The sequence below is a fragment of the Scyliorhinus torazame genome, chromosome 15 (genome assembly GCF_047496885.1).
Source record: "Scyliorhinus torazame isolate Kashiwa2021f chromosome 15, sScyTor2.1, whole genome shotgun sequence".
Taxonomy (NCBI): Eukaryota; Metazoa; Chordata; class Chondrichthyes; order Carcharhiniformes; family Scyliorhinidae; genus Scyliorhinus; species Scyliorhinus torazame.
Genome location: NC_092721.1, coordinates 175,719,926 through 175,745,189, shown reverse-complemented (window position 1 = coordinate 175,745,189; position 25,264 = coordinate 175,719,926). Strand labels below are relative to the sequence as shown.

At 49.1% G+C, this 25,264-nt stretch overlaps 1 protein-coding gene across 2 annotated transcripts in view; it reads right to left on the bottom strand.

Annotated features, from left to right (window-relative positions):
- Positions 1-4,058: 4,058 nt before the first annotated feature.
- The window catches only part of dnajb13 (DnaJ heat shock protein family (Hsp40) member B13), a 169,000-nt gene continuing 147,794 nt past the window's right edge, over positions 4,059-25,264 (bottom strand). For both annotated transcript variants that reach the window (XM_072477139.1, XM_072477140.1), the window contains one exon: positions 4,059-4,395. In XM_072477139.1, coding sequence (XP_072333240.1) covers positions 4,242-4,395 — 154 coding nt within the window. In that variant the 3' untranslated portion in view covers positions 4,059-4,241. The remainder of the gene's footprint in view (positions 4,396-25,264) is intronic.

The following is a 25,264-nucleotide window of genomic DNA, read 5'->3' as shown; positions in this document are numbered from 1 at the left end:
TGTCCCAATGTCTGCTGCTATCATACCATTTCCCAGAGGTTGCGAAGTTTTATATGGTTCACAAACCCAGACCTATTAACAAGTTCAGATAATTTATATACAATAAAAAAATCAATTTCGCACCTCAGACACATGGTCAACTAACATTCCAGACAAAACACTCAAAACTCTTGAATTATTGTATAACAAATTGTCATATGAGAGTACCTTTAAGAAATGGGTGTTTATCAATGATGTCAGAGTGTGGGTGGAGCTGGGCTGTTTCGTTTTAGGCTGTTTGCTGCAGGGTGTGTTTTAGTTTCGTTTTCAGAGCTGGATAGCTGCAGTCACAGCCAGAAGGTGTATGAGTCTCTGTAATCTAAGGAATGTAAATCAATCCTTTGGTGATTTAAAACTAATAACTGCTCTCAGTAGTGACTTTAACCTGATGTGCTTCTGTTAAAAGTTCTTCTTTAAGTCTTATGGATGTTAAAAGGACAGCTTAAGGATTACTTAGTGTTGTATTCTTTGGGGGTTGTATTTGAATTAATGGTTGCTAAGATGTTCACTGTATGTTTTAAAAAGGTTAACTTGAGTTCATAGAATAAACATTGTTTTGCTTTAAAAAATACTTTTCCATTTCTGCTATACCACACCTGTGGAGTGTGCCGTCTGCTCCCCATACCACAGTCTATTAAAAGTTGTGGGCTAGGTGAACTCTGATACACTTTGGGGTTCTCTAAACCCTGGCCCATAATAAAATCTCCTTTAGCAAGTTTTCACAAAAGGTATCAAAACCATATTACACAGAGTATCGAAACTTTGTTACACACAAAGTATAAAACTCTTTCTTCGTTAGACACTAAGTATCCAAAAGGTATCAAAACCACACGGTTTGGACCGAAATACCACCTGTTAAGAGGCGAGGTGATCAGCCTCCTTGCTGGATTCTGATGTCCTCTGAGTCCCAGACTCTGGGTGCTGCTTCTTACGATGGTTGTTGCTCATTTCTTTGTCTCTCTTCCTTAAACAGATCTGCTTCTGGTCACATATTCACAGGACAGGCAGTAATCAATTGCTGTTTTCTAGTTATGGATGCTCAGGGAGTTGTCTCTCTCAGGGGATCATATTTCTCTCAGTAACACGATACAGGGGGGTGGGTGTTCAATCACTGTCCACCTGAGCCATAGCAACAGCTATGCCTCGCATGAGCTGACTGCCCAATCGACGCTCGTCCTGGCTGCACATCTTGTTCTTTGCTGCAGATCACTAATTTATACTGCTCCCACAATTCTTATGCTGTATTCTTTTAACTATCCAACTTTGCTGGTGTCTTTATGGATACCCACCACGCTACAATAATCCTAATACTGACCTGGGAGGAGACTTTACTGGATACTTTGCTCCAGTCAAAACAAATCTATTCAGCAATACTACCACTAACATGTATTTATATACCACCTTTAACATAAAGAAAAACCATAGAATCCCTACATTGCAGAAGGATCCATTCGGCCCATCGAGTTTCCACCAGCCCATGGAAAGAGCACCCTACTTAAGCCCACACCTCCACCCTATCCCTATAACCCAACCTCACCTTCTTGGCACGAAGGGGCAATTTATCATGGCCAATCCACCTAACCTGCACATCTTTGCATTGTGGGAGGAAACCCACGCAAACACTGGGAGAAAGTGCAAACTCCACACAGTCACCCAAGGCTGGAATTGAACCTGGGACCCTGGAGCTGTTAGGCGGCAGAGCTAACCACTGTGCCATCGTACCGCCCAAACGTCTCCAGATGTTTCACAGAGCTGTATTCAGACAAAAAAATGTGGCAGAACAAACAAAGGATATACTCTTAGGCTGAGTGACCAGTAGTTCCGTTAAAGGGAGCAACTTTGAAGAGAGGTTGAGAGAGAATTCCAGAGTGTGATGCTTAAAATTCTGAAGGTATGGCCTTCAAAGGTAGTCTGAAGGAAGGGTGGGATGCACAAGAGGCCAGAGGAATAGAGAGTTTGGGAGCGGAGTGATCCATTATAAGGCTGGAGGAGATGGAGAGATAGGAGGCCGTGAAGGAATCTATACGTGACAATGGAAACTTTATATTGGAGGTCGTGGAGGCATGGGAGCCAATTTAGGTCAACAAGGACTGAGGGGTGACTAGAAGTGGCAAAGACATGAGTGTTTCAGTGGCAGATGAACTAAGGTGGGCAATGTTACTGCCTTTTGATGGGAGAGGATATGGAGTTGAAGTTCAAATTGGATCAAGTAGAACGTGAAGATTTCAAACCATCTGATTCAGCATGAGGTAAGTGTCAGGGAAGGGTATGGAATCAGTAGCAAGAGGTATTGAATTTTGAAAGGACTTCTTGCAGCAGAACAGCCAAAGCTTTGCTGTTGAATTCAGCTGTTTTACCTCCCAAACATTTTTCATCAGTTTTAGGGGCCACTGGGACTATCAACATCTGAAGTCAATAAACTAAGTCGGCAAAATCTGCCTTTTGGAGTGCAAGCGTGGCCCTTATAAAATAATAAAATTAATAGGTTAAGATGACTTACTGCAGTTCCCTTTAAAAGTCTGACAATAACATGATAGGACAAACCAATCATCCACCATCTGTTTGACATAGACACTGAGTTCCAGTTATTTTCAAGGTTAGCTGAGTAATTGCATTATCAGTCCCAAAGTAAATAAAACACAATGTTAAACAGTCGATACCATTTCTCATAATATTTTAAAAATAGAACATTTAGTGCATGGAATGGACACTGTTGACTACAAGATCCAATGCCTGAAGGAGAATATATATCTGCATCTATTATTATCTTCATAGCCATGGAAAATATATCATTTCCAAGCCAATGCGTAACAAATAACTTGCCATTGAGAACATGCTTACTGAAGGAAAAAAGACAATTAAAGTCAAATAATTTGTTCCTACAAATTCAGTGAAAAGGATAATTCAGCATGTTAAAGTTTCTTTGCTCTATCACAAAGGGGGCAATCAACTAAAAATGCCCCATAAGTGTTCAATTAACCCATGAATTAAGAAGTCAGGATTTGATGGTTGTTTTTGAGCCTACTTCCAACGTGACCTATTAAAATTCCCACTGAAAAACTGAGGAATTAAAAGCAAAAACAAGTTGTTTGCTCAGTTTATTCGTGCTCCTTAATAATTGACTGGTATTTTAGTTACCATATGCAAAACCATAATAGCTGTGTGGAACTGGGTTTAGAAACTGCACTTGGAGCAGTAACACCATGATTAGGCACACTGTCAGAATAACCAGGGCTACACTTATGTCATGAAAATCTACACCAGTTTATCTATTCAAATGTTTTTATAAAAATCATTTGCAGAAAATGGACTTGCTGAAATAAAAAGCAAAAACAGATGAATCCCTGGAATTTTGCTGGAGATTCAGTGGCAGGTGATTGGCAAAACCTCAATAGGAAGAGCATAGACATCTTAAAATGACTAATTTCCCCGATCTTCCATACAGTGGGATAATTGGAGAAGCTATGGAAATTCGTTGCAAATTGCTTTTTATTTCAGATAACCTGCAATGTATTTTCAGCTTTTTCTGTTTTAATTTGGATTTTCAGTATTCACAACAACATAATGGAATATCCCAAGACAATGCAGAAGAGCATTATAAAGCAAAATCTGACACTAACTCACATAAGGAGATATTAGATCGGATGACCAAAAGCTTGGTCAAAGAGGTAGGCTTTAAGGAGTGTCTTAAAGGAGGAAGGTGAGGTAGAGAATTGGAGAGGGGTTTTACAGAGCTCAGGGCATAGGCAACTGAAAGGGTGATCACAGATGGTGGCGAAGCTAAAATCAGGGATGCCCAAGAGACCAGAATTAGAGGAGTGTAGATATCTTGGCAGGTTATAGGATGGGAGGAGATTGCAGAGGTAGAGAAGGATGAGGCCATGGTGTGATTTGAAAACAAGGATGAAAATTTAAAATTCACAATTTTTATTTTCAGTTCGAAAATAAATATCTGCTTATTTGTGTAAAATTCCTTTCTGGTCTATGGCGTCCCTGATTTAATTACACGAGGCGCTTACCACAATTCATCAACTTTATTGGGAACTGTTACATACAGTAATCAAAAATGAAAAGTTTTCTTCAGCAATCCCCATTTATAAACACATTCATGTTGTAAATACATTAATGCGCTATATATTAATACAGAAGGATATATACACCATCCTGATCCTTTAATAACTATCTTAATGCCATTGTTCACTTCATAGTTGTAATGCTCGATTAATCAGCTTCTTCTTTGATGTTGTGAGCTTTTCTGGAAATTTGATGTCAAACTGGATCACAAGATTTCCTTTTTGTAATGGATCCTTGGATAAGGGCATTCCTTCTCCTGGGACAACTTTAGTATATTTAGGACTGGGGAGAAAAATAGTAGAAATTACAAGGATTAAGGCCACTTCTCCGAGAGAGTAGAAAGAAAAAAATCCACATTTATGTAGCACCTCCACAATCTTAGGATGTTCCAAAGCCCTTTAGGGCTAATGAAGCACTTCTAAAGTAAAGTCATTACTGTAATATATCTGGTAGCTGATTAGTGCAGTGCACAATCAACATACATAATCTGAATCGCTTCTCGGCCTTTTGGCTAAAATCAAGCCTCCGGTCAAGCCCAAGATGAGGTGCAATGCTTTTTCTTGCCAGCTTGGATCTTGCATGTCTCTTATGGAGACCATGAATTGGCTTCAATTTAAATTGGTTTTTGGAGCAAGTGGATTAAGTATCCACTCTGCGCATTGGCTTTGTAACTTTAAGAATGGAATTTTTTTTAAACCTGTTCTTGTGATATTGGTTGAGGGATAAATATTGGCCAGGCCATCAAACAGCAGGAAAAATACAATTACCTTTTGCATTCAAAAGGTAGTTCTTGAGTTTCTTGAGTACAACAGTGGACTAATATTAATCTTAAATCAAAGAATGAATAACACTAGATCTAGGACTAAGTAGGTCTGATACTTGCGCTATTATTTATTTCTGACCTGCAATGGAAATAGTAGAAATTGAGTAACAGCTTTTGTGATTTATAGTAAAAATAAACATTTTCAAAAATATTTACTCATTGAATCCTGAACTAATTTTCCCTACATTCCAAATTACCCAAATGAGGATAATGAGTAATTATTTAATAACATGTTAAATATTAGACACCTTGGGTGCAATCTAGTGGCCACGTTAGATATAGGCGCAAATCCCCAAATGGCTACCAAATCTCGCAAGCGGCCAAAAATGAGATTTTCATCAGCGACATCTCAGTTTGAGATCTTCCCTGCCTCCCCACCGATGATGCAATCCTTCTGGGCGTGAACCTGATTTCCACACATTTTAATAAATTTACATATGATTATTGGGTTTGGCGACATAATGTTCCTCCCCCCCCACACGGCATGATGTCACACCGGCACAAAATATCACTGGTTTTCAAAACGAACACCAGTCGTGATGACCACGACCAGGGTGCGGAGGTGTTTGTAGCCCCCGAGGCTGAGGGCCATGTCTGTGCAGTGTCCCCTGGCAGTGCTGCACTGCCGGGGGGGGGGGGGTTACCCTCCATTGGTGTAGGTCTCCCTTTGTGTGGAGGGAATTCAACTTATTCCCCGAGGGTCCCAATGTCTTTGTGGGGGGGCACCTTAAATTTTACTTTGAGATTGGGGCGCCTAATCTCAGATTCCTGCCGTTGCTGACGTGTTTCGGCCTCGCCCCTCCAATTGGCTGTGTGATCCTCGCCAGCACAGAGTGCCATTAAACCAGGCATGAAAAAGTGGACTCCGCACAGTTGTGCACAGCTTTTTTTGCCTGATCCAACACTGCGCAATTCTGGGAATATTGCACACTTAGTTTGGATTTTTTGCTCCCAAGGTGGACGTGCAGAGTTGGAAAATCTCCCAGCTGACTGCACAAGGCTCAAGAAAATGTGCCGCACCCCTCAACCCCCCCCCCCCCAAACCACTTTGAAGGTCCGTATGCCCTCCACTCGTCCGATAACTCCAGGTCAACTTATGACTCCCCACCCACCTCATGGCCCCTATAACCCTGATGCCAATAGTGCCAATGTATGCTAACCTATGAATCCCAGTGCACCCCCCCCCCCTCCCCCATGGCTCCTTATAGCCCCATGCTAACTTACTGCCAACTTAGGACATCCCAACCCCCTATCCATTGTCCTTAAACCCCAATAAAAACTCAGTCTGTATCAACTATAGGAAGACCTCAGGAGCCGTGCTGAGATGAAATAAAATAAAGTACTAAATATCTATTACAGACTTCACTATTAAAAGAAAGACTTTCATTCATGATATCCCATTCAATACATTTAAATCCCCTCAAATTCTTAATCCTAATAAAAACAAACATTTGTATTCATAACAAAGACAGATAATTCTTTAATAACTTCTTGGTGCTGTCAATCAAACAGTGAATTTACAGCCTCCACCCCTCACTATGATGATGATAGGTTTTGGAAATGGTCAAGCAGTAATAATGCTCTAATGGTTGCACTTAAGAGTTATGTCAACAAACAGCTATTGAAACAGCAAGTACATCTTTTTTTCAATTTACAGGCATAGGCAGACTGTCAAAATCCTAGCGGCAGTACTGAAGACTTGCAGAACTATCCATACCACTATCCAAGTTGTTCTAGTACAACTACAATACTAGCATCTACCCTAAGATGTGGAAAATTGCCCAAGTATGTTCTGTTTGCAAACATGGCCAATTATCCCCCTATCAATTTACACTCAAACATGAGCAAAGTGATGGAAAACTATCACCAACAATGCTTTATTCAGCAACAACCTGCTCATTTATACTTAGTTTGGGTTCTTCCAGTATAACTCATTTCCTGACCACATCACAGCCTTGGTCCAAAAATATATAAAAGAGCTGAAATCCAGCAGGGGCGGGATTCTCCGATCCCCCGCCGGGTCGGAGAATCGCCGGGGGCTGGCATGGATCCCGCCCCCGCCGGCTGCCGAATTCTCCGGCACCGGATATTCGGCGGGGGTGGGAATCGCGCCGCGCCGGTTGGCGGGCCCCCCGCGGCGATTCTCCGGCCCGCGATGGGCCGAAGTCCCGCGCCTGTCCCGCCGGCGAGAATCAAACCATCTATCTTACAGGCGGGACAAGGCGGCGTGGGCGGGCTCCGGGGTCCTGGGGGGGCGGGGGGCGATCTGGCCCCAGGGGGTGCCCCCACAGTGGCCTGGCCCGCGATCAGGGCCCACCAATCCGCGGGCGGGCCTGTGTCGTGGGGGCACTCTTTTCCTTCCGCCTTCGCCATGGTCTCCACTATGGCGGAGGCGGAAGAGACCCCCTCCACTGCGCATGCGCAGGGATGCCGTGAGCTGCCGCTGCCACTCCCGTGCATGTGCCGCACGGCAAAGTCATTTCTGCGCCAGCTGGCGGGGCACCAAAGGCCTTTCCCGCCAGCTGGTGGGGTGGAAATCAGTCCGGTGCGGGCCTAGCCCCTCAAGGTGAGGGCTCGGCCCCTCAAGATGCGGAGAATTCCGCACCTTTGGGGCGGCGCGATGCCGGACTGATTCGCGCCGTTTTTGGTGCCGGTCGGCGGACATCGCGCCGATTGCGGAGAATCCCGCCCCAGATGTGCGTTGAGATTGACTGATATTGATATCAAATCAGCATTAAGGACTCTTAGCAAAATTGAGTTCAATGGGAATATGGAGCAAACTCTCCACTTGGTGAGAGTTATGCCTAGCACAAAGGAAGATGGTTGTGTTTTTTGTAAGGCCAATTACCTCAACCCCAGGACTTCACTGCAGGAAGTCTTCAGGGTAGGTAGGATCTTAGGCTCAACCATCTTCAACTGCATCAATGACCTGATCTCCATCATAAAATCAGAAGTGAGGATGTCTGCTAATGATTTTGCAGTGTCCCTTACCATTTGCAACTCCCCAGATATCTAAGAAGTCTGTGCTCTTTATGTGGCAAGCACCAAAACATTCAAGCTGAGCTGATACGAGACAAGAAACATTAATGCCACACAAATGTCAGGAAATAATCAATTCTAACAAGAGAAAATCTAACCATCTCCCTTTGATAGTCAATGGTACTACCATCATAGAATCCTCCCACTTTTGACATCATGGAGGTTACTATTAACCAGAAACTGAACTGGACCAACCACATAAATACTGTCGCTACAAGAGCAGGTCAGAGGCTGAGAATTCGGAGGAGAGTAACTCACCTATTGACTCTCCAAAGCCTGTCCAGCATCTACAAGGCTCAAGTCAGGAGTGTAATGGAATACTCTCCATTTTCCTGGATGAGTGAAGTTCTAACAAGTTTCAACAAACTCGACATCAACCAGGACAAAGCAGCCTGCTTGATTGGCCCTCCTGTCCTCTCCCTCCACCACCAATGCACAGTGACGGCAGTCTGTACCATTTACAAGATGCACTACATCAACTAGCCTAGCCTTCTTCAACAGCACCTTCCAAACCCGCATCTCTACCACCTAGAAGAACAAGGGCAACAGCTGCATGTGAACACGATCACCTGCAAGTTACTCTCCAAATCACACAGATCCACCTGAATTGGAACTATATTGTCATTCCTTCACTGTCGCTAGGTCAAAATCCTGGAACCTTCTCCCTAATAGCGCATAGACTGCAGCAGTAAAAGACAGCAGCTCACCACCACCTCCTCAAAGGCAATTGGGCATGAGCAATAATGGCTGGCTTTGCCAGCGATGCTCACATCCATGAATGAAAAGAAACTCTTGCTTATGAGACAAAAGATCACAAACTCCCACTCCTGCCTCTGGTGGTTCTACAATTTAAAAAAATATTTTATTCAAGGCTTTTTCATATGAACGAACAAAAGCAGAAGAACAATCAAACAACATTGTAATCACTCAACACCCTCCCGCTCCCCGAATACCACCCCTTCTCACACCCACCTTCCCCATTTTAACTCTCCCCCCCCCCCCCCCCGCTAACCCTTCAAATCTCTTTATAGAGGTCAATAAACAGCTTCCACTTCCGAATGAACCCATCCACCCGACCCCCTCAAGACAAACTTTCTCCAGCTTCAGGAATTTCGGCCTGTTATTCACCCACACCCCCACTTTCAGTGGCACAGAGTCTCTCCACTCCAGAAAAATCCATCTCTGGGCTATCAGGGAGGCAAAGGCCAGAACATCGGCATCTCCCACCCCCTGCACTCCCAGATCTTCTGTCAGCCCAAATATCGCTACCTCTGGACTCGGGGCTACCTTCACCCCCAGCACATCGGACATTACGTCCGCAAACCCCTACCAGAACCCCTTCAGCCTTGGACACGCCCGGAACATGTGGATGTGATTCGCAATCCTCCCTGCGCATTACCCACACCTATCCTCTACCCCCTCAAAGAATCTACTCATCCTCGCCATCGTCATATGAGCCCTATGTATTACTCTAAACTGGATGAGGCTTAACTTTGTACACAACGAGGACGCATTCACCCTCCGCAAGGCTTCTGCCCATGTCTCGGCCCTCAACTCCCATGTCAGCTCCTCCTCCCACTAGCGCTTTATGTCCCGCTCCAGTGCCCCTCCCAGTCCATCAACTCCTTGTAGACATCAGACACCATCCCCTCTGCAATCTCGTCCCTCGACAGCACCTTGTCTTGCAACCCCAGGGGCAGTAGCCCAGGAAAGGACGGCACCTCTCTCGTTACCAATGTCGGACCTGCAGGTACCTAAAACCATTCCCCCTGGGCAGCACATACTCTCCCTCGCAACCTCCAACCTCGCAAATTTGCCGCCTATGATCAGATTCCCAAATCGCTCAATCCCGTCACCCTGAAACCTTGCATCCAACCCTGCCCCGGGGCAAACCTATGTTTGTCGCAGATCGGTGCATATACCGAGGCCACCTCCAGTTCCAGATGCTACCTCCACTGTCCCCACACCCTCAGGGCCGACACAACCACCGGCCAGCGAGAAGGCAGAGGCGCTAATAACAAAGCCCTCAAACTTGTTCCCCTACACGATGCCACCTCTAACCGACACCTCCCTCACAACCCATTTCCTAACCATAGCAATATTTGTCGCCTAGTAGTAGTTCATCAAGTTCGGCAGCGCCAGGCCCCCCACCCCCCTCCCTTCGCGCCCGCTCATAACCCACAGGGTCTTTCCCGCCCACACAAATCCATAGATCACTGCATTAACCATATGGACAAAAATTGGGAGGTTCTGAAACACAAACAGAAACCTTGGCAACACCATCATTTTTTCTGTCTGCACCTGCTCTGCCAGTGGCAACACATCCCACGTCTTGAAATCCCCTTTCATCTGCTTCGCCAGCCTGGGCATGAGGCGCTGAGGGCCATCAACAGCAGCAGAATTGCATTCAAACACAACCTGCACCCTCATGGCCTGGCATATCCCCCACTCTACCATTATCAACAAACCAGAGGACCAACCCTGGTTCAATGAAGAGTGCAGGAGAGCATGCCATGAGCAGCATCAGGCATACCAAATAATGAGGTGTTGACCTGGTGAGGCTACAAAACAGGACTTGTGTGTCAAGCAGAATAAACAGCACGCAATAGACAAAGCTAAGTGATTCCACAATGAATGCATCAAATCTAAGCTCTGTAGTCCTGCCACATTCAGCCATGAATGGTGGACAATTAAACAACTCACAGGATTGGATTGGATTTGTTTATTGTCTCATGTACCGAGGTACAGTGAAAAGTATTTTTCTGCGACCAGCTCAACAGATCATTAAGTACATGAAAAGAAAAGGAAATAAAAGAAAATATATAATAGGGCAACACAAGGTACACAATGTAACTACATAACATCGGATGAAGCATACAGGGATGCAGTGTTAATGAGGTCAGTCCATAAGAGGGTCGTTTAGGAGTCTGGTAACAGCGGGGAAGAAGCTGTTTTTGAGTCTATACATGCATGTTCTCAGACTTCTGTATCTCCTGCCCGATGGAAGAAGTTGGAAGAATGAGTAAGCCAGGTGGGAGGGGTCTTTGATTATGCTGCCCGCTTTCCCCAGGTAGCGGGAGGTGTAGATGGAGTCAATGAATTGGAGGCATGTTCGTGTGATGGACTGGGCGTGTTCACGACTCTCTGAAGTTTCTTGCGGTCCTGGGCCGAGCAGTTGCCATACCAGGCTGTGATGCAGCCCGATAGGATGCTTTCTATGGTGCACCTGTAAAAATTGGTAAGAGTTAATGTGGACATGCCGAATTTCCTTAGTTTCCTGAGGAAGTATAGGCGCTGTTGTGCTTTCTTGATTTTACCGTCGATGTGGGTGGACCAGGACAGATTTTTGGTGATGTGTACCCCAAGGAATTTGAAACTGCTAACCATCTCCACCTCGGCCCTGTTGATGCTGACAGGGATGTGTACAGAACTATGCTTTCTGAAATCAATTAGCTCTTTAGTTTTGCCGGCATTGAGGGAGAGATTGTTGTCACTGCATCACTCCACTAGTTTCTCTATTTCCCTCCTGTATTCTGACTCGTGGTTATTCGAGATCCGACCCACTATGGTCGTAACGTCAGCAAACTTGTAGATGGAGTTGGAACCAAATTTTGCCACGTGGTCATGTGTGTACAGGGAGTAGAGTAGGGGGCTAAGTACTCAGCCTTGCGGGGCCCCGGTGGTGAGGACTATTGTGGAGGAGGTGTTGTTTATTCTTACTGATTGTGGTCTGTGGGTTAGAAAGTTGAGGATCCAGTTGCAGAGTGAGGAGTCAAGTCCTAGGTTTTGGAGCTTTGACATGAGCTTGGCTGGGATTATGAGTTGATGGCGGAGCTGTAGTCAATAAATAGGAGTCTGATGTAGGAGTCCTGTTGTCGAGATGCTCTAGGGATGAGTGTAGGGCCAGGGAGATGGCGTCTGCTGGGGACCGTTTGCGGCGGTATGCAAATTGCAGTGGATCAAGGCGTTCTGGGAGTATGGAGGTGCTGCGCTTCATGACCAACCTCTCGAAGCACTTCATTACGACTGAAGTTAGGTCCACCGGATGGTAGTCATTGAGGCATGTTGCCTGGTTTTTCTTTGGCACCGTGATGGTCTTCTTGAAGCAGGTGGGGACCTTGGCGCGGAGTCGGGACAGGTTAAAGATGTCTGCGAACACATCTGTCGGCTGGCCCATGCAGGAGGTGGAGGTTCCATAAATATCCCCATCCATGATGGAGGAGCCCAGCACATATGTGCAAAAGACAAGGCTGACAAGGTATTCGCAACAATCTTCAGCCAGAAGTGCTGAGTGGATGATCCATCTCGGTCTCCTCCGGAGGTCCCCAGTATCACAGATGTCAGTCTTCCGCTGATACGATTCACACCACATGATATCAAGAAATGGCTGAAGGTGCTGGATACTGCAAAGGCTATGGGTCCTGACAATATCCTGGCAATAGTTCTGAAGACTTGTGCTCCAGAACCTGCCACAACCCTAGCCAAGCTGTTCCATTACAACTACAACACTGGCATCTACCCAGCAAGTAGAAAGTTGTCCGAGTGTGTCCTGTACACAAGAAACAGGACAAATCCAACCCAGCCAATTACCGCCCAATCAATCTACTCTCCATCATCAGCAACGTGATGGAAGGAGTCATCAACAGTGCTATCAAGCGGCACTTACTCAGCAATAACCAGCTCAAGGATACTCAGTTTTGGTTCCGCCAGGATCACTCAGCTTCTGACCAAATTACAGACTTGGTTCAAACATGGACAAAAGAGCTGAATGCCTAGGTGAGGTGAGATTGACTGCCCTTGACATCAAGCATTTGACCGAGTATGGCATTAAGGAGTTCTAGCTAAACTGGAGTCAATGGGCATCAGGGGGAAAACTCTCCGTTGGTTGGAGCCATACCTGGCACAAAGGAAGATGGCTGTGGTGGTTGGAGGTCAATGATCTCAGCTCCAGGACATCACTGCAGGAGGTCCCCAGGGTAGTGTCCTGGGCCCAACCATCGTCAGCTGCTTCATCAATGACCTCCCTTCCATCATAAGGTCTGAAGTGGGGATGTTTGTGGATGATTGCCCAACGTTCAGCACCATTCGCGACTCCTCAAATAATGAAGCAGTCCATGTCCAAATGCAGTAAGACCTGGACAATACCAGGCTTGGGCTGACAAGTGGCAAGTTACATTCGAGCCACACAAGTGGCAGGCAATGACCATCTCCTACAAGAGAGGATCAAATCACCACCCCTTGACATTCAATGGCATTGCCAACACTGAATCCCCCACAATCAACATCCTCGGGGTTACCATTGATCAGAAACTGAACTGGACTAGCCATAGTAATACTGTGGCTACCAGGGCAGGTCAAAGGTTCGGAATCCTATGGTGAGTAACTCACCTCCTGACCTCCCAAAGCCTGTCCACCATCTACAAGGCACAAGTCAGGAGTGTAATGGAATACTCTCCATTTGCCTGGATGAGTGCAGCTCCAACAACACTCAAGGCACTCAACACCATCCAGGACAAAGCAACCTGCTTGAATGCTCCCCCTTCCACAAACATTCAAACTCTCCACCATCAACGAAAAGTGGCAGCCGTATGTATCATCTACAAGATGCACTGCAGTAACTCACCAAGGTTCCTTAGACAACACCTTCCAAACCCACGACCACCGCCATCTAGAAGGACAAGAGCAGCAGATACCTGAGAACTCCACCACCTGGAGGTTCCCCTCCAAGTCACTCACTAGCCTGACTTGGAAATATATCGCCTTTCCTTCACTGTCGCTGGGCCAACATCCTGGAACTCCCTCCCTAACAGCACTGTGGGTGTACCTACACCTCAAGGACTGCAGCGGTTCAAGAAGGCAGCTCACCACCACCTTCTGAAAGGTAACTTGGGATGAACAATAAATTCTGGCCTGACAAGCGACGCCCAGATCTCGTAAATGAATTTTTAAAAAAGTCAGGTTCAACTGGTGCGGCTGCGTCCAACCCCGAATCACCTGAATACCAAAGCTCGCCCCCACCACCCTGAACTGCAGTTCCCCTAACCTCGTCTCCTGCCCTCTAGTCTCAATAGGGAACACCTCGCTTTTTCCCATATTCAACTTGTATCCCGAAACTGACCAAATCCCTCTAAAATCCCCATGATGTCCCGATTCTGCTCAATGGATCTGAAATGTATAACAACAGGTCGTGCGCATACAGTGGTACCTTGTGCTTGACACGCTCCTGCTCAATCCCTCTCCAGTCCCTCAATGCCCTAACAGCCATTGCCAATGGCTCTATAGCCAAGACGAAAAGCAACGGGGTGAGAGGGTAATCCTGCCTCATCCCCCGATGCAGCCCAAAATATCTCAAACCCACTTGGGTCGGCCACACACTTGCGACCGCTGCTTTGTACCGCAACCGGACCCAGTCCACAAACCCCTGTCCGAACCCGAAACACCCCACCCGGTCAAATGCCTTCTTCGCGTCCATCGCCATCACTACTTCCACCTCCTGCCCCTCCGGAGGCATCATGATTACACGAAGCAACCTCCTCACATTCGCCGTCAACTGTCTCCCCTTCGCAAAACCCGTTTGATCCTCGCGTATCACCCCTGGGTCGCAGTCTTCGATTCAGGGGTCCAGCACCTTCGCCAAGGCTTGGTGGTATGATTTGCACTGCTCCGGATCCTTATCCTTTTTTAATATCAGGGAGATGGAAGTCTGCAACAATATAGGGGGGCGATCCCCCCCTCCCTTGCTTCATTATATGTCCCCATCAGCAGAGGCCCCAGGTGCGCCGCAAGCCTTTTATAAAAGTCCACTGTGAACCCGTCCAGCCCTGGGGCCTTCCTTGCCTGTTTACCACGACCACCGGCATACCCTCCAACTTTCCACTAACCATCACAAACTTCCCCCAAACCTATCCCCCTCATCCCGAATGGGCCACAATTTTGCCCGCCTCGAACTTATTCACCAGCACCGCCACCCCCCCTCATCTTCATATCAAGTCCTGAATGGAACACCTGCCCTATCCATCCTTTCCTCAAACTTGTCTGGTCCCCTATCTTCAGGTGCATCTCCTGCAAAAAGGCCACGTCCGCCTTCAAACTTCAAGGGGCTGTTTAGCACAGGGCTAAATCGCTGGCTCTGAAAGCAGACTAAGGCAGGCCAGCAGCACGGTTCAATTCCCATAACAGCCTCCCCGAGCAGGTGCCGGAATGTGGCGACTAGGGGCTTTTCACAGGAACTTCATTTGAAGCTTACTTGTGACAATAAGCGATTTTCATTTCATTTCATTTCAAGTGCACAAACACACGTGACCATTTGACCGGCCCATTCTGCCCTCTCACATTCCATGTGACCAGCCTGACCTGGGGGCTCCCCACCCCCACTCCCCTGCCGATCAGCCATATTCCATCGTGGGCCAGCCCTCAGCCGATGTCACGTGACTTCCAGGCCCACCCTCGAATGTCCATCGTCATCCATCCTTTTCCAACTGCACCACACCAATCAAACCATTATAAGCAACCCTCCCCCCCCCCACCCCCATCTTTGAACAAAGCACCAACCCCATTCCTCCCCCATGTCTGCCTCCTGACAACCCCCCACTTCACTCCCATTAACTAGCTCATCCAGCTAGCATGGTGGCCCCCACCCAAGGCCTCCAACCTCCCTACCTCCCCCAGTTCACCTCCCCGTAACCATACACCCCTAAACAGTAACAAAAGGTTACTCACCCTCGATGTTCCCCCATGAAAAACCTGCCCTCCAGAAAACCCACCCTCAAAAACTTTAAAAAGCACACAAACTCCTCCAAAGTTCAATGTCCTCACTCTCCTCCCAGTCCATTCATAGAATCATAGAATTTACAGTGCAGAAGGAGGCCATTCGGCCCATCGAGTCTGCACCGGCTCTTGGAAAGAGCACCCTACCCAAGGTCAACTTCCACCCTATCCCCATAACCCAGTAACCCCACCCAACACCAAGGGCAATTTTGAACACTAAGGGCAATTTATCATGGCCAATCCATCTAACCTGCACATCTTTGGACTGTGGGAGGAAACCGGAGCACCCGGAGGAAACCCACGCACACACGGGGAGGATGTGCAGACTCCGCACAGACAGTGACCCAAGCCGGAATCGGACGTGGGACCCTGGAGCTGTGAAGCAATTGTGCTATCCACAATGCTACCGTGCTGTCCTTCATAAACTCCATCACCTCCTCTGGCATGCCGGAATAGCACTCTCACTTCTGGAAAGTCACCCACAGGCAGGCCGGGTACAATACTCCAAACATCACCCCTTTTTAAAGAGGGCAGCTTTGAACCGGTTGAACCCGATCCTCCTCTTCGCCAGTTATGTCCCCGGGTCTTGATACACCCGCAGCTCCCGGGTACATTTCCTGGTCTGCCTCACCTATCGGAGAATCTTCTCCTTGTTCTCATATCCCCTATCTGCAGGTGCATCTCCTGCAAAAAGGCCACATCCGCCTTCAGATTCCTCAAGTGCGCAAATACACGTGACTGTTTGACCGACCCATTCGGGCCCCTCACATTCTATGCAATCTTCTCATCAGCGCCATGTGTGCTCAGTCTATCTTCAGGAGCTGGTCGAAGGCCTCCTCCCCCATCAGCTGCTCCAGCATATTAGCCATACACACACCGGCCTCCGCACCTTCGATGTTTTCAGGCATCTCAATGATCCTAAGACCTTGGGCGCGATTCTCCACTCCCGCGTCGGTTGGGAGAATCGCCTGGGTCGCCAAAATTTCCTGCGACGCCGTTCCGACGCTCTCCCGCGATTCTCCCAGGCGGCGAGAACGGCCCCGTCGAGTTCCGCGCTGCGCAGGCCGGAGAATCGTCCGAGATACCCAAAATGCCGATTCTCCGCCACCCCCGCTATTCTCAGGCACGAATGGGCCGAGCGGCCAGGCCAAATTGCCGGGTTCCCCCCGGCGCCGTCCACACCTGGTCGCTGCCGGCGGGAACAGCGCGGAACGCTGGGGGGGGGGGGGGGGGGGGCTGCGGGGGGGGGGGGGGGGGGGATCTTGCACCGGGGGGGCCTCAAATGGGATCTGAAGGAGGACCTCCTTTCTTCCGCAGCCCTGCAAGATCCGTCTGACATCTTCTTGCGGGGCGGACTCGGAGAGGACGGCAACCACGCATGCGCGGGTGACGCCAGTTATGCGGCGCCGGCCGGGTCATGTATGCGGCGCCGCCTTTACGTGCCGACAAGACCTGGCACGTGTAAATGACGCGGCCCCGCTCCTAGCCCATTATCGGGCCCTGAATCGGTCGGCATAGGGGCCGTTTCGCGCCGTCATGAACCTCGACGGCGTTCACGACAGCGTGGGCACTTTGGCGCGGGAGTGGAGAATCCTGCCCATTGTCTTCTGGAGCGATTCTCCAGATCCTCCACCTTCTTCTTCAGCCTCGTTTAGGTCTTCCGTATCACCCCACCTCAGCCGCCAATGAGGCCAACTGCTCCTCGCGCTCCCCCACTGCTTCCTTCACTTCCTGGGTCGCCCGGCCCTGTGCCTCCAGCCTCTGCTCCACTCTCTCAATCCCTGACTTAATCGGTTTCACCACCTTGGCCAGGTCTTTCAGGGCGTCTTTCCTCTGCAGAACATTTCACTGAGAAACTCTATTAACTGCTCCGTTGATCACTGGGCAAGCAGAGCAGTCCCATTGCCCTCCGTCCATCTTATCCTGCGGCACACCATGAAAACTCTCCTATTCCTGCAGCTCATTCTTCTCGCCCCACTCCTAGTCCGTGGATCCATCCACCAGCCACACCAGAGGAGAAAGCCTTCCCCAGACACTCCTGAACCTCTTGCACTCAAATGCTTCGCCCTTCGGGCGGAGAAAAGACCGAAAAAAATCCCCCTTGAGCGGAAGCCACCAAACGTGCGACCGCTCACTCCGTGGCCGCAACGGGAAGTCCTGTGGTTCTACAATTTCAAATCTAAGGCAACCATACCGAAGTCCCCACTGCAGATTTGCCACTTTTATCTCTTAGCAGCTGTCCCTCGTTGTTTTTATACTGTTTGCTAATATTTTCTCATACTCTTTCTTAGCCTTTTTTCTTATCCTACTGGCATCTTCTCTATGCTCTTCCAGGGGGCGATTCTCCAATATTGAGGCCAAGTGATCGCACTGTCGCGACTGCCGTCGCGTTTCACGACGGCGCGAACAGGGCCCGGGCGTGACCTATTCTGGCCCCCACAGGGGGCCACGGCGCTGGAGCGGTTTACGCTGCTCCAGCCTCCTTATGAGGCACCAAATGGGCACCGCGCCAACCCGCGCATGCGTAGTTGGGCCAGCTCAATCCTACGCATGCGCAGTTGGGGTCGGTGTTCAGGGGCCGGCCACGCTGGAAAGTAGGCCCAAGGGGGGGGGGGAGAGGCCGGCCTGCTGATCGGTGAAGGAGCCCCCCCCCACCACAGGCTGCCCCCCGAGCATTCCCGCAGAGTTCCCGCCGGCAGCGACCAGGGATGTATGGCGCCGGTGGGAGTCTGTTGTATCGGGGCGGCCGCTCGGCCCATCCGGGCTGGCAAATCGCTGATTCCAGCGGCCCGTACCGCGCCAAACGCGCCGGCGCAAATGGCACCAATTCTCCGCACCTCGGAGAATCGCGCCCCGGCATCGTGGCGCGGTTGCGCCGATCCTCTGGCCCGGTGCGGGGCTCGGAAAATCGCACCCCATATTTTTACTAATTTTCTTTTTATTATCAACTCTGTAAACAATATTGGTTTCCTTTATTGAATTTCAAATTTGATTTTGTCTCTCTCCAGCCACTGAGTCTCAGCCTTTGATATACTTATTCTTTTCCTTAATGAAATATACTTTGAACCCATTACATTTCCTGTTTCAATATTCCCCATTGATGACCTACAGTTCTGTTAGTCAGTATTTTCTTCCATTTAATCTGAGTTAAATCCCTTTTCATTTAAAAAAGTAGGCACAGATAGGGATATGGGGCGAAATTCTCCCCCAACGGCGGGATGCCCGCCGACTGGCCCCAAAGCCGGCGCCAATCAGATGGGCATCGCGCCGGCCCAAAGGTGCGGAAGTCTCCGCATCTTTGGCGGCCTAGCCCCAACATTGAGGGGCTAGGCCGACGCCGGAGGGATTTCCGCCCCGCCAGCTGGCGGAAATGGCGTTTGTTGCCCCGCCAGCTGGCGCGGAAATGCGGCGCATGCGCGGGAGCGTCAGCGGCCGCTGTCAGTTTCCCAGCGCATGCGCGGGAGCGTCAGCGGCCGCTGTCAGTTTCCCAGCGCATGCGCGGGAGCGTCAGCGGCCGCTGTCAGTTTCCCGCGCATGCGCAGTGGGGAGTCTCTTCCGCCTCCGCCATGGTGGAGGCCGTGGCGGAGGCGGAAGGGAAAGAGTGCCCCCACGGCACAGGCCCGCCCGCGAATCGGTGGGCCCCGATCGTGGGCCAGGCCACCGTGGGGGCACCCCCCGGGGTCAGATCGCCCCGCGCCCCCCCCCCCCCCCCAGGACCCCGGAGCCCGCCCACGCCGCCTGGTCCCGCCGGTAAATACCAGGTTTAATTTACGCCGGCGGGACAGGCAATTCCTGGGCGGGACTTCGGCCCATCCGGGCCGGAGAATCCAGTGGGGGGTCCCGCCAACCGGCGCGGCCGGATTCCCGCCCCCGCCCAATCTCCGGGAGCGGAGACTTCGGCGGGGGCGGGATTCACGGCGGCCAACGGCCATTCTCCGACCCGGCGGGGGGTCGGAGAATGACGCCCATGGTGTTGGGCAATCAGGAAATACAAATATTCGAGACAATTCCTTTGTGTTGGTGTTTATGGGAAAAGTAGCTGACTCTCCCAGTGAGAAAATGAGAAAGAATATTTTAAGGACAATTAAAATTACTCAGGTTATAGCATTCATAATTGGTTATTTGATTCCTGTGATTATTGCAGAATTGGGGAAAAAATTGGTTGTAAGGGAATTGAACATCTATCTTTTAAAAAGAATTATGTTGAAAATTACAGCTGAGTGAGCCTGACATCTATGTCTGAGATTATTCTGATAAAAGTGGATACATATATGCTGAGGGAGGAGATGAAGGCTGCAAACACAGCAACTTTAGAAGGAAGTTTCTGAGTAACTGAAACGAAAGAGAAAATGCTGGAAAATCTCAGCAGATCTGGTAGCATTTGTGGGGAGAGAAAAGAGCTAACGTTTCGAGTCCAGATGACCCTTCGTCAAAGGGTCATCTGGGGCGTCATTCTCCAACCCTCCGCCGGGTTGGAGAATCGCCGGGGCTGCCGTGAATCCCACCCCCGCCGGTTGCCGAAGTCTCCAGCACCGGATATTCGGCGGGGGCGGGAATCGGGCCGCGCCAGTTGGCAGCCCCCCCCCCCCCCCCCCGCTGGATTCTCCGGCCCGGATGGGCCGAAGTCCCGCCCATAAATTGCCTGTCCCACCGGCGTGGATTAAACCACCTTTTGAACGGCGGACAAGGCGGCGTGGGCGGGCTCCGGGGTCCTGGGGGGGGGCGCGGGGCGATCTGGCCCCGGGGGGTGCCCCCACGGTGGCCTGGCCCGCAATCGGGGCCCACCGATCCGCGGGCAGGCCTGTGCCGTGGGGGCACTCTTTCCCTTCCGCCTCCGCCACGGTCTCCACCATGGTGGAGGCGGAAGAGACTCCCTCCACTGCGCATGCGTGGGAAACTGTCAGCAGCCGCTGACGCTCCCGCGCATGCGCTGCCCCGAGATGTCATTTCCGCGCCAGCTGGCGGGGCAACAAAGGCCGTTTCCGCCAGCTGGCGGGGCGGAAATTCCTCCGGCGTCGGCCTAGCCCCTCAATGTTGGGGCTCGGCCCCCAAAGATGCGGAGCATTCCGCACCTTTGGGGCGGCGCGATGCCCGTCTGATTAGCGCCGTTTTGGGCGCCAGTCGGCGGACATCGCGCCGTTTCGGGAGAATTTCGCCCCTGAACTTGAAACATTAGCTCCTTTCTCTCCCTACAGATGCTGCCAGACCTGCTGAGATTTTCCAGCATTTTCTCTTTGGTTTCAGATTCAAGCATCCCCAGTAATTTGCTTTTATTCTGAGTAACTGATATTGTTATGATTGCGGTAGAGACAATTGTGTGGGTTTCTTCCGAATCCAAAAATCCAGGTATTTTCTAAAAGAATGAAGCCATAAGGTTTACAGTTCAACTTTACTACGCAAAAATCAAAGAATACGAATGCCAATATCTGTGGTGGATTCAGGATTGCAGGCCTGTAAGGTTCAACTAAAACATAGCTTTATTTAGAAGATGTTAACACTACAGACTGCGATGTTAGACTGTCCATTTGCCTGTGCAAACAACTGATCTGCCATCGGTCTCTTAAAGTGCCCGTGTTCAGCTACAAGGCTGCTTGTGAGGAAACACTATAAACACTGTGGGTGAAATTTAACTAAATGAGAATAAAGTCCCATAGCAAGCGCATTTAACCACGGGCTTCCCGGCGCTCACATCGCTGAGAAATACAAGGCGTTTAATAGGGGCCTCAACAGAGATGCACATAGCCCCGTTTTGTACAGTGAGCGATCGGGACATTTATCTCTGAGGCCCCCGAAGCGACCCCTGACCCTCCCCCCAAGCCCCTACACACTATGGGAAGGTCCCTAGCACCCCTGAACGTCCCCAACACCTGCACAGGGCATCCTGGGCCCAATCGCACCTGTGCAAAAGAACAGAAACTTGACAGTACCAATCTGGCACAGCCCCTGCCAGCTGGCAATGCCACCTGAGCACCATGGCAGTGCCAGGGTGCCCAGATAGCACCAGCCATGTCAGGGTATCACCCTGCCCAAAGGGCATACACCTGTGGGCCTCCCCCACGAGTGTGAGCAGTTTTCTTTTTTCAAAAAATATATACTTTATTCATAAAATCTATCATAAACATTACAGAACATTTCTAATTGTCTTGACTGTACATTTTCATCAGAGTTATACATTCCCTTGACTTTCTTCCATTCAGTTTTGATAACATTACACACATATCGCTCTTTACGTTACAATTCCTTCTTAAACATTTACATTGTCATGTTTCTTTTATACATTGGAATGTTAATGGCCCAGACCGAGGGGGGTTGACACTGTTACCCTCCCCTCGGTGTACATTTGCTGGTAAGACCTTACACAGTGGTCTTTCCCCATTGCGCCTTGGCGGCAGCTGCCCCAAGCTTGAGTGCATCCCTCAGCACGTAGTGGAATGTGCCAGTCTGCAACACTCGGTCGAGGATAGCTCTTTGCACTGGAATATCAGCAAGTTTCGGGCAGACCAAAGGGCGTCTTTCACCGAGTTCATGAGTGCGACCAGTGCTGAACGTCGCTCGCCTGAGGTCTCCAAGGTGAGGGAGATAGATTTCATGCTTCGGGTACCTCGGGAATCTACACATTAAAGTGAGATTTGCTGTCTCGCTCTAATATGCAGACTTATTAAAAGGTTATCCCGCCCACAATGGCCAGGATTCACATGGCAATGTCTCGCAAGATTGCATTACATCTTGTGAGGTGTGAGCCGGGTAGATCCTGGGAGCGAGGTCTCTCGGCTTTTATCAGCCATGCTGTGCTGTGGCAAACTGCTTTTCAGGCACAGGGTGGCCATTAAATCTCATCCTGTGAATACACGACATTTCCTCCCCCTTTAAATCAAAGGTCCCTGACACAATAAACAGCATAACATTAACAATTAGCAACATGAATGATCAATCAACAACAAGTGAGTATGTCGGTTGGTCCGGATGTCATTGTTCTCTTTGTGGTTGTCGGTGAGCCTCGGGTGTCTGGTCTTTAGGACTTGCTGCAAACTCTGGTGTCCTTGACTTGGAGTGAGTGTCTTCAGCGTTTATCTTAACCAGAGCTGATGTAGTAAACTGAGGTTGACTCAGTGTTTGATTCGCAATTGAGGTGCTCTTTTCCTCAATTTGTTCGGTTAGTGTCCGGTTCTTGGGAAGGTCCAGGTCATCTCCTGGCACAGTTGGATTTGGTCTGTCTGTCGATTCAGCCTCAGGCAGACTGGCACGTGTCGCCAAAAGCTGATCCGCATGCCTTCTCCATATTACAGTGTTTCGTGTATGGACCGTGTAGGACACCGGTTCTGCCTGTGCTAAGGTGGCGGCAGGAATCCACTTTTCACTTGCGGTACAATTTCTTGCCAGAACTTCTTGACCCTGGTGAAAAACACGACGTTTCACCATGACCTCCCGTTGTATGACCTTATTCTGCTGATTTTTCTTGATAATTTATTTTATCTTGGTGGTTCATCAAGAAGTGTTGTGAATCTTGATCCACATTCATTTGAAGCTGTGCTTAACTGAGGTTGATTTTACCGAGGTGTTGGCCTCCAGCCAACCCAGTGAATAGGTCATCAATCAGGGTACAGGGTGCTGCTCTGCACGCAGCACAGGATTAATAGTGACTTTAAAATCACCACAAACGTGTACAGATCCGTCTTTTTTCATCGCGGGTATAGCGGCATAGCCCAATCACTCACGTTAACGGGTTCAAGAACTCCCATTCTGCCCAGCCATTCCAATTCTGCCTCTACCTTAGGTTTGAAAGCATACGGCGCTGACCTAGCCTTTAAGCAGCTCACTTGACTTTCTTCCTTGATCTTCAGCTTTACTGAGATATCTTTCATGTTTCCCAGCTCACGTTTGAAGACAATGACGTGTCTCTTCAAGATTTTAGGTGGGCCTGATTGGGAATCTGTCATGAGATTTACCTCGTCCCAATTTAGTCTGATATTTTCCAGCCAAGTTCTTTCCATTATTGCTGAATAATTTCCTTTGACTATGTGCAAGGTCAAATCTGCCATCTGTCCATTTAATTGCACTGTTACATCAATACGGCCCCTCGACGGAACCACTTCTCTGGTGTACAACAAAGAACAAAGAAATGTACAGCACAGGAACAGGCCCTTCGGCCCTCCAAGCCTGTGCCGACCATGCTGCCCGACTAAACTACAATCTTCTACACTTCCTGGGTCCGTATCCCGCTATTCCAATCCTAGTCATGTATTTGTCAAGATGCCCCTTAAATGTCACTATCGTCCCTGCTTCCACCACCTCCTCCGGTAGCGAGTTCCAGGCACCCACTACCCTCTGTGTAAAAAACTTGCCTCGTACATCTACTCTAAACCTTGCCCCTCTCACCTTAAACCTATGCCCCCTAGTAATTGACCCCTCTACCCTGGGGAAAAGCCTCTGACTATCCACTCTGTCTATGCCTCTCATAATTTTGTAGACCTCTATCAGGTCGCCTCTCAACCTCCGTCGTTCCAGTGAGAACAAACCAAGTTTATTCAACCGCTCCTCATAGCTAATGCCCTCCATACCAGGCAACATTCTGGTAAATCTCTTCTGCACCCTCTCTAAAGCCTCCACATCCTTCTGGTAGTGTGGCGACCAGAATTGAACACTATACTCCAAGTGTGGCCTAACTAAGGTTCTATACAGCTGCAACATGACTTGCCAATTCTTATGCTCAATGCCCCGGCCAATGAAGGCAAGCATACCGTATGCCTTCTTGACTACCTTCTCCACCTGTGTTGCCCCTTTCAGTGACCTGTGGACCTGTACACCTAGATCTCTCTGACTTTCAATACTCTTGAGGGTTCTACCATTCACTGTATATTCCCTACCTGCATTAGACCTTCCAAAATGCATTACCTCACATTTGTCCGGATTAAACTCCATCTGCTATCTCTCCGTCCAAGTCTCCAAACAATCTAAATCCTGCTGTATCCTCTGACAGTCCTCATCGCTATTCGCAATTCCACTAACCTTTGTGTCGGCTGCAAACTTACTAATCAGACCAGTTACATTTTCCTCCAAATCATTTATACATACTACAAACAGCAAAGGTCCCAGCACTAATCCCTGCGGAACACCACTGGTCACAGCCCTCCAATTAGAAAAGCATCCTTCCATTGCTACTCTCTGCCTTCTATGACCTAGCCAGTTCTGCATCCACCTTGCCAGCTCACCCCTGATCCCGTGTGACTTCACCTTTTGTACTAGTCTACCATGAGGGACCTTGTCAAAGGCCTTACTGAAGTCCATATAGACAACATCCACTGCCCTACCTGCATCAATCATCTTTGTGGCCTCCTCGAAAAACTCTATCAAGTTAGTGAGACATGACCTCCCCTTCACAAAACCATGCTGCCTCTCACTAATACGTCCATTTGCTTCCAGTAAGTTTTAAAGTGCTGGTGGACAAGGATAAAAGTGGTCCTAGGGTGAATGTGCTAAATTGGGGGAAGGCTAATTATAACAATATTAGGCGGGAACTGAAGA